This window comes from Monopterus albus, unplaced genomic scaffold (genome assembly GCF_001952655.1).
Source record: "Monopterus albus unplaced genomic scaffold, M_albus_1.0 scaffold295.1, whole genome shotgun sequence".
NCBI classification, from domain to species: Eukaryota; Metazoa; Chordata; class Actinopteri; order Synbranchiformes; family Synbranchidae; genus Monopterus; species Monopterus albus.
Window position 1 is genome coordinate 237457 of NW_018128175.1, and position 14076 is coordinate 251532.

The 14076-nt window shown below is 41.8% G+C and overlaps 1 protein-coding gene across 1 annotated transcript in view; it reads right to left on the reverse strand.

Moving 5' to 3' along the window:
- Positions 1 to 14076, reverse strand: part of abtb2b (ankyrin repeat and BTB (POZ) domain containing 2b) — a 44978-nt gene that overhangs the window by 15963 nt on the left and 14939 nt on the right. Inside the window, exons 2-3 of the mRNA XM_020623275.1 lie at positions 3822 to 3971; positions 620 to 830 (exon numbers count right to left, since the gene is read on the reverse strand). Coding sequence (XP_020478931.1) covers positions 620 to 830; positions 3822 to 3971 — 361 coding nt within the window. The remainder of the gene's footprint in view (positions 1 to 619; positions 831 to 3821; positions 3972 to 14076) is intronic.

Here is a 14076-nt window from a genome sequence, read left to right on the forward strand (position 1 = left end):
AACCCAACAACCACTTCCTGAGACTTATTTAAAGCCAATGATTAGCCAAGAAAATCTTCAAAATAAACTAGTAAACTGTTAAAACCAGAATTATATACACATTTAATGCACTGCCTTCCATTCAGGTTGTTTAAATAATTCCATTCACTTGTCCCAGGTATGAAACAATCTCTCATTTCATTCTATAAAAGCAACCCAAAGAAGATCTTAAGCTAAGAGAACGCCATTAAATAACATTTCAGTAAACACAGGGTGATTGGATGAAGAATAAAGTGGTATGCAAAAAAGCCATTCTCTTGATTAGAACCTATTTGTTAGTTGTTGAAGATGAATGCTTGTGTATTTGAATTTGTGTATTTGCCATCGCTAGAGTGTCAGCATTAATCACATCTCTTTCAGCCTCATGACCTAAATTAAATCCTTCCTAATTGCAGATGTAATCTGCAAAACAAAACAAAGCAAAACATGCACAAAGGAGACAAGGATGAAGCTCTTTTCTGAGTGTGGTTCTAAAACTAAAAACACCCCAGTGTCTAAGATTGGATCTGGTTTTTCACTGCCTGTGATACTTTTTGGAGAGCATCTAAAATGCCCCTGACCAGTCATGCATGACTCCCACCTCTCTTTGCTAAGTGCCATGCGTGGAGGATCCAAGTTGGGATTCTCCATGGACTCCATTTGCGGGCAGCGCAGGAAGTAGTAAAGGGTGTGGAGGGCGTCAGGCGACCAGGACACAGGCTGCTGGGGGCGGGCATGACGAGCTGGGCTGAGCCCCAGGCGTGCTGAGCTCAGACGTTGCATGTGGTGCATTGCACGAGACACCAAGTCACCTGGAAGAAAAGAAAAAATGAGATCAGTGCAAGATGGTTTAGAAAATCTTTGTTATGATTAAAAAGTTAGGGTTTCGCATTTCTTTTGTTCTGTCCTGTATTACAGCTTCAAAGATCAGAAGTTCCCTAAGGATTCTGGGATATTCAGGCCCCAAACAAATACCAAGTGGCACGTTAAAAGACAAACTACAACAAGAAGGTTCACTGCTCAGTATAAACCCTGTGGGCTCCCAGTCAAGTGGGCTTTCCCCTTCTTCTTAGACCACTTACATTCAACCCTCCATTACTCTTTTGTTTCCCTCAGAGTCTCTAGTGGTATTTGTCATTAGCAGCGTCATTATCAGTAAGCACAGCCAGACAACCAGTCTAAATAGCCATACAGTACGTCTTTAATCACTGAAGGGGTTAATGGGCTATCAAACACTTGATCACAGGCTAATGAACCACTCAACTATTCCTATATTGAGGCTGTTCAGTCAGTGCACTTAGCCTGAATGAAAGGGGGTGTTAGTGACATGATTAAAGCAAGGCTAAAACTGTGCTCAAATCTGATAACAAAAGTAGAATTCATCCACCCACACTGTGAGCGAAGTGAACATCTGTCAGCTAAGTGAACACCCATGTGCAGCTGGGTGAAATCTAATTCAGGTTATTGTATGTGCAGTAGATATACAACTTATTAACCCAACTAGAATGAAAAGACAAAATATCAGTCTGCACTGGGAGCAGATGTGCAGGGGGGGGCTGAAAGAGCCAGTGTGATAGAGACCAGGTTAAACTCAGGAGCATGCAACAGTCATTTTTGCTTAATTACCCGTGTTAATTTTGAACCAGATTACCACAAGAGGGGGCTGCACAGGGGCCAGGTCTGGGGATTTTAGCAGTGCAAGTGTGTACTATATATGTTTGTCTATACTAAGGGCTTTGGGGCACTTTGAGGGGTGTTAGACTGGAGAACCTTTCCCAAAACAGACCCCACTTAATGCTGAAGGGTCTCCTTTGTGTTAACCACCACCAGGCATCCCACCAGGAGGCCTCCTAGGAATTTTTGTCCAAGATGGAGCACCTCCCAGCCCATACTGTGCCCTGAGGCTAAACTGCAGGAATCAGAAAGATATGAAACACTTCTTTCTTAGATTACAGCATATTTTTGAATCCCCATGGAATACATGACAGACGAATGTGCCTCGTACGTCAAAGTTGCAAGATAAAGAATTGTTTCAAAGAACACACCGTTTATTCTGTCACTCAATTTAACACCAACACATTTACAGTTTGTATCTGGACCTCTGTGTGACCCAGATTTTAAGCACAAAACTCACTTTATTTTCTTTTCAGTCGAATTAAATGTTTCTAATTTTAATATATTCCTTAGTTAAACTGGGTGACCACATACTCAGTGCTTCCCATAGCTGGTGGAAGACCGCTGCAAATGAAATATCAAATGTGCCTGAAGACAACTTTCAAAGCCAGTCTACCGGTTAACAGTGTATTTCCAACAAGTTTGGACACTTAGCTGTAATGTCATGAATCCTGCCATCCATTATCCAGCATGTTTATATATGCTGTGTGTCTGGCCAGTTCCAGTCTGGAGATCCAACAAGACTGAACAACTTAGTACAGATGCTCCTGTGTCTGCCTGGTCTCTTGGGCTCAGATCAGAGTGCCAGCCCTCGTGTTTCTGTGTGCTTATATGTATCAATGAACACGTGTGTGTACGTGTGTGTACGTGTGTGTGTGTGTGTGTGTGTGTACGTGTGTGTGTGTGTGTGTGTGTGTGTGTACGTGTGTGTGTGTACGTGTGTGTGTGTGTACGTGTGTGTGTGTACGTGTGTGTGTGTACGTGTGTGTACGTGTGTGTGTGTGTGTGTGTGTGTGTGTATATTTGTATAGTATGTAAATTCTGTAACATGATGACTTCCAGCCGTGCCCAGAACAGCCCAGCTTCACACCACCAGAGAAATGTGACACAAAGAGACCACTGAGCAAGTGAGAGAAAGAGAGTGTCTGTGTTTGAGAGTGAGTGCACACTTTATTAATTCCTCACTAACAGCGGTGGTGTATGAACAGGCCTTATGCTGGAGGAGCACAAAGGAAACCTATCCCTACTCTAACCAACACTAGTCCCCCTCCCTCCTCTAATCCTGTCCACAAAACCTCAATCTTCATTTCTTTACCTTTCCATCATTTCCCCTGACCTCACCCCACCCTCCACACATCTAATCTCCACTTTATCAACTATGTACTCCATCCTTAAATACAATTCCCTATCCTCTGAACCTCCACCACACCAACACCCGCCTTCTATTTCGGTCTTTGTCCTTAGTCCTTAATGGCCTGAACATACGTAAATACATTTTTTCCTCTGATAAAATAAAGTCCAGAGCAATATAGCAATATTCTGTAAGCAAAATAAAACTAAACAATGTAGACACTGACCAGATCCAAGGCTTTTCCCATGTTAACCAACTTGCCTGAGGAACAAAACAACAGAGTACCAGAGAGTTTGTGTTGACCTGATCCACACAAAAGAAGACCAGGGACAAACAATATAGTCTCAGACATATTATCGCTTTATACTCCAGACCTCCATGTGTACTATTTAAACTGTTCCACTGCTTATTTTTAGTAGAGATTACAAGCTGGGACTTGTCATAAGACAGAAAGTGATTTAAAAAAGTAATTCTATTATCTCTGCTTCACAGTTGGCTGTTTGAAATAACTGTCAGAGGAAAGGATTCCTGTCTTTAAGAGCCAGAGAACAGGATGGGAATAACAAAGTGTGTTTGGAAAGTGTTCAGAATATGGTCGAGTATTTTTTAAAACGACAGCCGGTTTATTATTTGTTTACTTTTCAGTAATAACGAGAACATTTTGTAGATTTACTATTGTTTCTTTACGATTGCTAGGAATTTAACAGATTAAACACGATATGTGAAAAAGTTTACTACTCTAAAGTATAGCCAGGACCACACACTATTCTGTACTCACTGAGTTCAGAGATGCTGCCCACACAGGTAGCCAACAAGGACTGTTCCAGCGTCCTCAGCTCCAGCTGGGCATAGGCATCCTCCCTGCTGTCCACAGACGTCTGCTGGTTCTCTGTGTAAGGGCTGAAATGGGCTGGGAGAGACAAAACACCTACAGAGGGGGAAAAAAAACAAAAACAAAAAGAGAATGGCATTTATGATTAATATTGTAAGTCTTCATTGCAGCCATCCATCCACACTGCTCCTACACAAGTCCCAAAACAACTGCTGTGGAGGTATTCATGTAGTGTATTTGCAATTCTGGTAACAAGTATCCCACACCACTGAAGGCAAATAAACACAAGGGAATGTCAGTCTCACTCTCAACACATTCAGGTAAATAAACAGAAGACACTGTGACACCAGGCTAATACAAACAAAACAAACGCACACTGCATCAAACTGAAAAGATTACTGAGACAGGCAGGGATCACGTTAGGAATTCAGGGCCACTGGTAGTATTTATTTCACTTTAATATCATGGACACTGTACAACACCACTCATGTCTAACTATGCAGATATATGTGGTTACAGTAGATGGTTGGTAGTTCATTTTGATACAGCTACAGCATATGCAGTAGGATCACTCAGTAAGAACGGTTTAGTAGGAGGTTCATACTGTATTTAGGATGCCCTTAACCAACATTGTACTGAAGGTGTCCAAACATCCAGCAGTCTGAGTGTCTCCAACAACCCCTACTCTGACCATTTTATACAATAAGTCACCTCTAGATGAAGAAACATACAAATCTCATTACAAAAAAAAAGAGGATCTGCAGTTTGTTACATCAGTTTCACAGAAACCTTTATCCTTCACTATCACATACAGTAAACAATTGTAAAGATAACTTTTAAGTTTTGGTTCTGGGTTGGAAGACATGATGCTACGGATGTGGATGTAAATACCACAAAATACATAAAATGAAAAAGCATGGGCAGGAGGAAGGATTCCCTAGTAAAAGCTGTACTTATTTTTTTAAAGGGCACTCTTAATTACAGATCTGATCAAAAAGAGAAGGGAAAACATTTGATAATCAGAATATATGTATGCAACAGTCATATCCAAGCAAACTGTTGCTACAAAGAGGTTTTGCTTTTTTTACCAGTTAATAATTCAAGCTAAAAAGGTGAAATGACTGTTTCTAATACACTGAAAAAATATGACTTCGTGGATTCATTTCAGAATGAAGTCACTCAATTTTTTTAGCAGTGTACAGCATCCGCTGTCATAGCTTGTGGGTGCAGCAAGGGTCAATTTAGGACATGTGTGGTATTTCCTCTTCAAATGGATCCTCTGGAGAGTCAGTCAACCCAACCCAGCCAATGCTGACAAACTGGATGTGAAATGTTGAGAAGAACATATGGAAAAAAAAAATGTTTTTTACAAAGTAAAATTAAATTAAAATGCATAAGATGTCTTAAGACGTACCCTCCCTTCATCATATAAACAGACAAATATGTAACAGTTAAACACCAGGTTTGCTCTTTTATCCTACATGACAGCCGGTTGTCAGACTAATTGCAGGCAAGAAGATAACATCATTCTTACATCCTGTTCTTTTTACCACATGATCACCATCTTCCAGTTAAAATGAAGTGAGATCACTGCTCTTTTCCGCCTTCTAACTCGTTTGGCTCTTCATTAACCCTTGACTGGAGCAGTGTGTGGCTGTGTGACAACCAAAGTGCACCGTTAGTTGATCTGGGTGAACATGGTTAGCTGCGCAAAGAGTCTTAAATGAGCTTACTGCCAAGCCTGAGGATATGAGTGAGGGATGAATATGGGATAGAACAGAATCATGAAAACAGGGAAGATGAACAAAGGCTGAAGGAAAAGCTTCCTCATCTGAAACTCCTCTTACTCTCCCAAAATGGAAAAGGTGATTTTATCATCCTTAAAGCTACATTCCCATGTGCTTCCAGCTACAACTGTAAGGGATGTTGAAAAGAAAAAACTGTTATGCATGAGATACAGGGGTACAGTATTAAATTGCACATCCTAGATGTAAACTTCATTCAGTCTATATGGCAGGCTGCACATCTGCTGCTCTATTAAACACTGATAGGAAATAATACAACATTAAACAGTTCAAAACAGAAACCTAAAAATAGCTGTAGGACCAATGAAACCAGCATAATAAACCAGGCTAAACAGCCCAGGATGCTGTTTATTGTATTAATTTAAACCAGTTTTGAGCTATTTTAGAGAACAACATAAGGTCAATTTCCAGTTTAGAAGCAAAAATGTTTTCCATAAACTTGTCAGACACTGATCTGATGTATCCAGAAGTTTCTTGTTTACTTTTATAGTATCATTTTTAGCATGCTTAAAATAGACATGTCTTAAATAGAAGTGAAATCTTTGAAAATGTTCATATAGTTACAATTGATTCTGCCATATTCTTCCAAAGCTGTGGCAAATATTTGCACACCACCACTCTCAGTAGTTCCAGCAGTCCCACCCCATTGCTTGCCTCACCACTGAACCCCAGCCTGCGTCATCCGGGCCTGATGCAGTTCTGCTAGCCAACAAGGGCCTGTCCCTACCACCTCCACTAATATCACGAGCACCAGCAGTCCCAGCAGTATAGGCAGAATTTTTCTCTGGCACCAGGAAAGACTGAGGAGGGGGAAGAGTGACAGCAGAAGCTGGAAGGAGGAGATGGCCTGCATTTTGTAGTGCTTTTGTGGTAGTGGTTTCATTCTTTTGAGGCCATTTTGGTTCCATTTCTTATATCCCTCCTGCGTGTGTCATGTAGGAGTCCCAGCAACAACTGCCCACAAAGCCTGTGGGAGTCCCCAGCCCATCCAAACTCTCTCTCCAAACCATTACACCACCTCCTAGTGCAGCAAAATGATGTTGGACATACTGTCCAAACAAACTAGCATGCTAAGTAGATAGACAAATCCAACAATTACTTTTTGCAAGCTATAGGTTTGTGAAACCTAGCCCAGCTGGGCTGTCACTCTCAGTTAGGTGTCTTTATGAAACATACCACCTGCTAGTAAAATGTGCCAACAAATACTTTAGTTAGAGCCGGTGAAACTGAACACATCACCGTTTGCCCCCCCCACACGCCTCTCACACTCTTTGCTGCTCTTGCAATACCTCATGTTATCTCCCAATGTCACATGTGGTTCTCCTTGAATGCAAGTTTGTGTTTCTGATGCACATGAATGCAGCACTGCGGTAGAAAATATGTAGGCTCTGGAGGACATTACTGCTGCTCATGTCTACTTCTTCAGCAAATATTTGGAAGATATTTGTTAAGCAATTTTCTATTAGAAAGACCCAGACCTTGAAATCTCTATTGTGTGCAGTCATATTCCTTCCCATTTTTAGTTTCAGGTCTTTTCCCACTAGCTCAGCCATGATAAAAGTACATTCTTGCATCATAATTGGACTGTCTGTGCCGATATGTTTTGTCTACCGCAGTGTGTGAAATGCAGAAGGACATGATCAGTTTTGCTCCTGCTGTATGCTCTCAGTAAGCTCATAGATGAACTCAAAAACTCTGGAGAATGTGTATGTGTGCACTCACAAACACACACACGAGCACCTGCCTTGCTTCTTTCAACAGCCTCTTCATTCATTACAGTGTAGATGGATCAGGGAGTTACAGAAAAGGGGGCTTCAAAGTCACTTCCCCTGCCCAGAAAGGAGCTCTGATTCTGGGCCAGGAGTCTATAAGCTTGGCCCTGTGTGGAGGTTGGAGGGTGGATAGCAACACAATAGTATAGTGTTTGATGGAGCCGTTATTGGATGTGTATCCCCCCTACAGTCTCCTGATCTCTTTCAGAGAGTGTTGTGTGAAAGACACAGTGAACACATGCTCATGCTTCATTTCATGTCAGTGGAATCCAAAGGCCAGATGTAATCCTTCACTCAAAGGCCTGGCCTCTTGTTTTCCACCCTTAAAGGCTTCAAAAACACCTGTTTTTTTTTCCCACACACCCAAATTCATCCACACACACACGTACACCACCTTCTTCTCCCTGTTTTTAGGGACTCTGTACCACACACAGATCTTTTCTTGGAGGCACTGAGCACAGTTTCAGAGAGGATAACTGAGACTGATGAATGAAGTTTATTGTGTATTGTACGTCTCTCTGTGAAACCAGGGCTTTGTTCAGTTATGCTAACTTCAGAGTTTCAGGATGTTAAAAATATCAGTGCGTTTGCTTGTTCTGGTGGTCCCTCCCCATGATCCTTATCTAAACAGAATTCACGTGGGACAGAGGGGCATTTAGAAACTTCAAGTAGTCTATTAGTATTAGGGCTAAAAATAAAAAACATTATACAAATTATCATACAGTACAAGTGTATCTTTGAAACTACCTATGTGGAGCTGGGGGCAGACAGAGGAGCATTTATAAGCTGAAGCTGCTTTCATTTAAACTTTCAGTTTGGACTGAAGTGACCATTCACGGGAATATTTGTGTCCAAATCCAAATGTTTCTCATTTAAAAGTCTTCATAAGTTCTCTCTCACACTCACACACACACACACACACACACACACACACACACACACACACAAATGCCTATGAGAGCCTGAAAAGAATCATAGACCATTACAGACAAGTGAAGTGGACCTGGATGACATCCCTTGACACATCTGTGACCCCTGGCTGCAAGAGGTCATGGGTCAAAGGTGGCGCTCAGCTGAGCCTAAAAAAAGAAGTAACCTTATCAGCTGTGTAAAAGGGGGCTTCCCTAACACCCACACCACTACACCACATAAGCTAGAATGGAAAAAGATAGAGTCCCTACATTTGGTGAATGTGAGGCAATCACATGTAGGGTCAGAAAGGATTTCATGTGCCTGATCTGCTCATTCTGAGACTGTTACTGTTGCACAGCATTCAACATTTGACTTGTAAAGACATGTCTAGGAAGCAAAACCACAAAGAAAGTTCATCTTAAGATTTGAAAGTGTAAAAGTAAGATTGTCAGATCAGCCCACTGTTATAAATGTGCTAGGAATCCCAGTGTGCAAAGCCATAAAGATTAGATCTGAATTTCCACATGAGGTGTGTAGAATCTTCAAATACTACAATTCAAAACTTAATTATGACTCCATTACTACAGCTGGGAGCTACCAGATATTTAATGCTCAAAAATCCAGCATATTAAAATGGTCTTGAGTAAATCTGAGGTGCTGAAACCCATGGGAACAGGTAGGTGGTTCTAACATCCAGCAGACTGCTGATGTGTAAATGTGGTCGGTAACATACCTCCTATCAGCCCAAGCAAACACACATCCTTGTTTCCATCACTTGTGGGGACTTTACATTGACTTACTGTACATTCATTTTGTTAAGACTTAACCAATACCACCACTACTTGTCTAAACCTATCTCCTACTCTAAGTTGTCACACTCAGATTCAGTGATTTACTTGGGAAGTTGAGTCTACACATTATGAATGGACTCCCGGTTCTGGGTCCCCACAAGCACAGAAAAGCAAGACTACCCACACAGAGACACAAATTAGGAGCGGTAGGAATCGAGATATTTTCCCAGGGCTTTGGGAAACCAGCCTTTACCATAAGTTCCTCTACTCAACTAACCCTCAGGGCTTTGGGAAACCAGCCTTTAAAAGAATCACCATAAGTTCCTCTACTCAACTAACCCTAATCCTAAACATGACTGCAGTTCTGTCCCCCTTGTCCTCTCTCTTCCTTTACTATCTCTAATCATGTTTTACATTTTACAATCTGAGCCAACTGTGGTGCCTGTGGCTATCTAGCCTCATTCAACATTCCCCATTTCCATATGTGACACCACTTCACATAGTGTGCAGCAAAGGCACAATATATGATTGACATAGTTTTATACGGTAGGTTTCACTGGCTTATTGTACAGCCCTGGGGCTAGAACTACTGTACACTACACGGTATGTGGAGGCTGGTTTTGTTTTCATTAATGACACAGGACAACACATGTTCACATAAACATCTAACCTCAAACCAGGCCTCTCGTATTCAAAGCCACTTTTCTATTGAAATGATATCACCGTCCAAAACACTGCCCGGAGGTGGGGGTGACAAATAAAACATAGCCAAGAGGCAAAATATAGCCTAAATGTGCTCCAGTGGACAATTCTCATTAATGTAATTTTGACCATAGTGAAGACTGGACCCAATTGGCTGGAACAGATCAAGGGCTGGCCATTTAATTTGCCCGTTTTAAAGAGAAACAGTTAACCTCCCTTTAAAGAACAAGCTGCCCTCTATTCAGCTCTTTGACAAACACCACTATGGGCAGCAAGTTGGCTAAAGAACCACAAAGTGTGTATGTGAGCGTGTGTTTGCACTAATTGCTCCCATTCTGTCTGTGTGATCAGCTCATTTTCTCTCAGCTGGACCATCTAGAGAGCAAGAACAAAGAGCCAGTCATTTTGCATCGCAGACAATACACACATTCAGCACAGACCTGAACCTGAACTCTTCAACATTGCCACTGTCAGTTACACACACACACACACAAACATGTGCATGAGCTTCCATTAATATTAGTTAATTACAGTTCTGAAGACTTCTAAGCACTGCCATACTGATTCAAATGCTCCAAAAGGGAAGTCAGGTAAAATCCAAAACCAAGTACTATACATATTTGACTCAAGCTCAGTCTGGAAGTAAAGGTTTCAAAGTGTTCAGGGACAGATTTATAAATGCAAGACATGTTTTGAACAACACGTGCTCACAACTTTCACAGTTGCATTCTGCATGACGAAGCGCCTTAAATGAACTAAATGTGTTATGTAATGTGCTTGTCTCCAACTTTTTTGTTCATCTTCCTAAGCTTCTTAGTTTTTCTGAAAGACTTGATTAGACCAGTTACAGCACACCAGAGCACCTTTAAAAATAGCATTAAGACTTAAATAACCTCAGCATTAGACACTTCAATCTCTGCGTGTTGCGCACAAATACACATGGCACTGTTTCATTATCACTTCAACTCCTGCCTGAACTGCATCCAGAAAAAGCACTTTGTGACTCACCATTACTTATCAGATTGAGATTCTAGCTCGCTCATCCTTCTCTCCTGCCTCCCTCTTCTCTTGCAAACTAAATTGAGCACTCACTCATTAGCGCAGACATTAATTAACACACTTTGAGAGCGCCATGCTGTGCTTTTTCCACTGGAGTGACAGTCACAGGTACTTCATTTTGAAAAAGTTCAAGCATATAAATTAACAGCACCATATCCTTTATAATTCCTACATTCAGATATAAACTTCTGCAGGATGGCTCTCACAGTCCAACAAGCGGTTTTGACAGGGACTTAGGAGTTTGATGTTTCAAAGAACTGAATCCAAATTCCCCCTTGTAAATCTAAAGCAGCTTTCTGCTGATTAGCATTCCACGTTGGGCTGGGAAGAGGGAGAAAAACATGACACAGAATGGAGGGATGGAGTGGTGGAAAAAACAAGAAGGGGAACGAGGGGGTGGATGGATTATGCTTAGGAGCGAAGGCTCCCTCACTCCTTCAATCACCCCTTTCCTTCTTTCTCCAACTCTCTCTCTCTCAGACTCAGTCTCACGGCAGAATGGAAAAGCAGCTCAGGAAATGGGAATGTAAACCACTTTCTGGGCAGCCCCTGATTGCTGTTCATTCACACACAAAATAGGGCTACATGTGTGTTGTACAGTAGCTCAGTGTGGGTCTGTGCATCTGTAAAGCAATGTGTGGCCCATAGTTTCATCAGCTACAGAGACATTATAGGTAAATGTGCTATATGCAAAAATTGTATTTAATTAAATGTACAAAAATAATGAGGAAAACGTACTTACAATAAACAACTCGAGTATAAACAGGCTACATCAAAATTAAACATACCTGAGACACTTTACGTTCCATTATTGGCTACAGACAATTTAGGTTAAGTGATTGAAACCTGCCCAGTCAGCTCAATAAACAAGGGATGCTACATTTTTGTTTGCAGACAGAAAACTTTTTCTAGTGCAATGCTGCATTAATCTCCTGACAGCTATCATGCTCTAATAAAACCTGCATTAAGAAAGAACACTTGCGATAGACAGACTGTCCATTCCATTATAACCAGCCGTGGATGGGATAAATAGATAAGAAGAGTATGCATTATTCCATGGGTAATACAAGTCAGCAGCTGTCAGTGAATGGAGCAGAGCTTTGTTCAAAAGGCCCAGAGTTCTTTGTCTGCAGTAATGAGCAGGGCTGGTCCATTAACAACCACCTGACTCTGCTGTTATCCATGCTATTGTTGACAACAACTGTCCTCACTGTGAAAGGCAGAGGAGAGGTTAGGGTTTGATGCTGGGAGGGAATGCACATTGGTTGTAACGTCGGACAGTTAGAGCAGGCAGAGCATCTCATGCAATTAGTCAGGAAACCATTGCTGCTGATGGAACAAGAGTAATAGCCAACACTAGCAATAAATCAATGGACCACCCAACTTCAGGCACACATGATGTTCTGATTAATGTGACCTGTGCAGCCTGACCACATACACATTAGCACAACACTGAATGTTGGTATGGGCCAAGTATTAAAGGGTCACTAAATGCACAAATCATGTACCCATGTGTCAATCTCACAGATGACAATGGTGCAGCTCAGTGTGACCTGGGTGTGTTAGGGCATGTAAGGCATGTCAAGATGTCCACCTCTTAACCAGAGGCAGTAAACTACCTTTAATCAGACCAGTCACTTCATTCAACTCCCTGTATAGTCCATCTGACACCCGCAGGGGTTTATAGCTCACCCTGACCCTCACGCTCGCGCAGAACACAGAGGGAGTGGTCACACCTCAAAGGGACCGTACTAAAGAGGACCAGCCTCTTGTCACCTCTTGACCCCAACTCTTCGTACTCACAAAGCTACATACAAAGTCACACACTCACAGTCATGCCACCCTCTTGAATGTCCATGAGCTAATAAGTGCCCATGTGGTGGTCAGTACTAAGGGGCACACTAAACGTTACACAAAGCCCCATTGTGTTCATATGACCATTACACAAGTAGACACAAAAGCACTTGCAGGACAATGGTCCTGCACCTGGGTGTACAGACCTCTCCAATGCATCACAGGACAAATACAAAAAGGGTTCTAAGATAAGGATAGCATGTTTAATACAGAAATGTTTACATTTTTTCCCCTTTATGGTTTTTACCTCATCTCAAAAATGCTCAAAAAGAAACTGAGAAAAGTAACTCATTCATTGATTCAAGTGCTCACAACTCAGACATACGCAACTTTTGATGAAGACTTACAGACAGAACCTCATCCACACACAGACACACTACCAGCGGAGGCTGTACAACTGAGGGTGACAGAAGTGCCAAAGTTGTCTTTTTGTGCTCAGACCGATAAAAATTATCACACTCCCCTCTTTGCTCTTCCTATGGAAAAAATGACTGCTTATGTGGCCATATCTGAACTTGATGTCACACATTGTGCTACAAATGGAGCAATTTAGAGTGTGTTTTCTTGGAACTTTTGGCTGACTCCAGGTAATAAAAAACAACAAGCACAATTAATAAAAGGTTACTTCAGTTGCTTTAGTGCGTCCTGGCGGGCTGTGGGTTGGCTAATCTTACAGTATGTAGATCCAATAGCCTATTAAGTTTTGCACTTCAGTCTGGGTGCAAAGATTCAAGACACATGTCATTGCTAGGACCTTACCTTGAGATTTCATGTACCCATCATCACTTGTGTGGTCTTGTCCTTCAAACACAAAGCTAACAGTGCAGTGACTACAATCAAACAACTGACAAACCCAGTGTGATTAAGGTTTGCTGCTTCTTCTCTGTGGGGGCTCCTGCTCACACATTCCTCAGGCCAAGCATGGCACCAATGCAAATAAAGTTGTGGGAAATGTGTGCATATATACTTACAGAAGGGGTGAGGTGTTTGTTGCCATTTGTGTTCCCAGCTGTTGCCATTGCAGGTGCGACAGACAAGCTTGACTCAATGTGTGTCATCCAAATACTTTACAAGGTCATCTCTTCAGACAGGTTTAATCCCTGCAGTCTTTTAATTATATGTCTGTCCGTGTGTGATTGTGCTTCTCTATGTATGAGTACAAGAATGAACATGCATGTGTTTGTGCCTTGCAGGTCATAAGAGGTCACTGTTTTGGGGTCTCTATGGACCACCCACTAAATCGCTCTCCTCTAAGCAACAGATGGAAAAAGAAAGAGAAGGATCACAGATGAGGGGAGATATCACA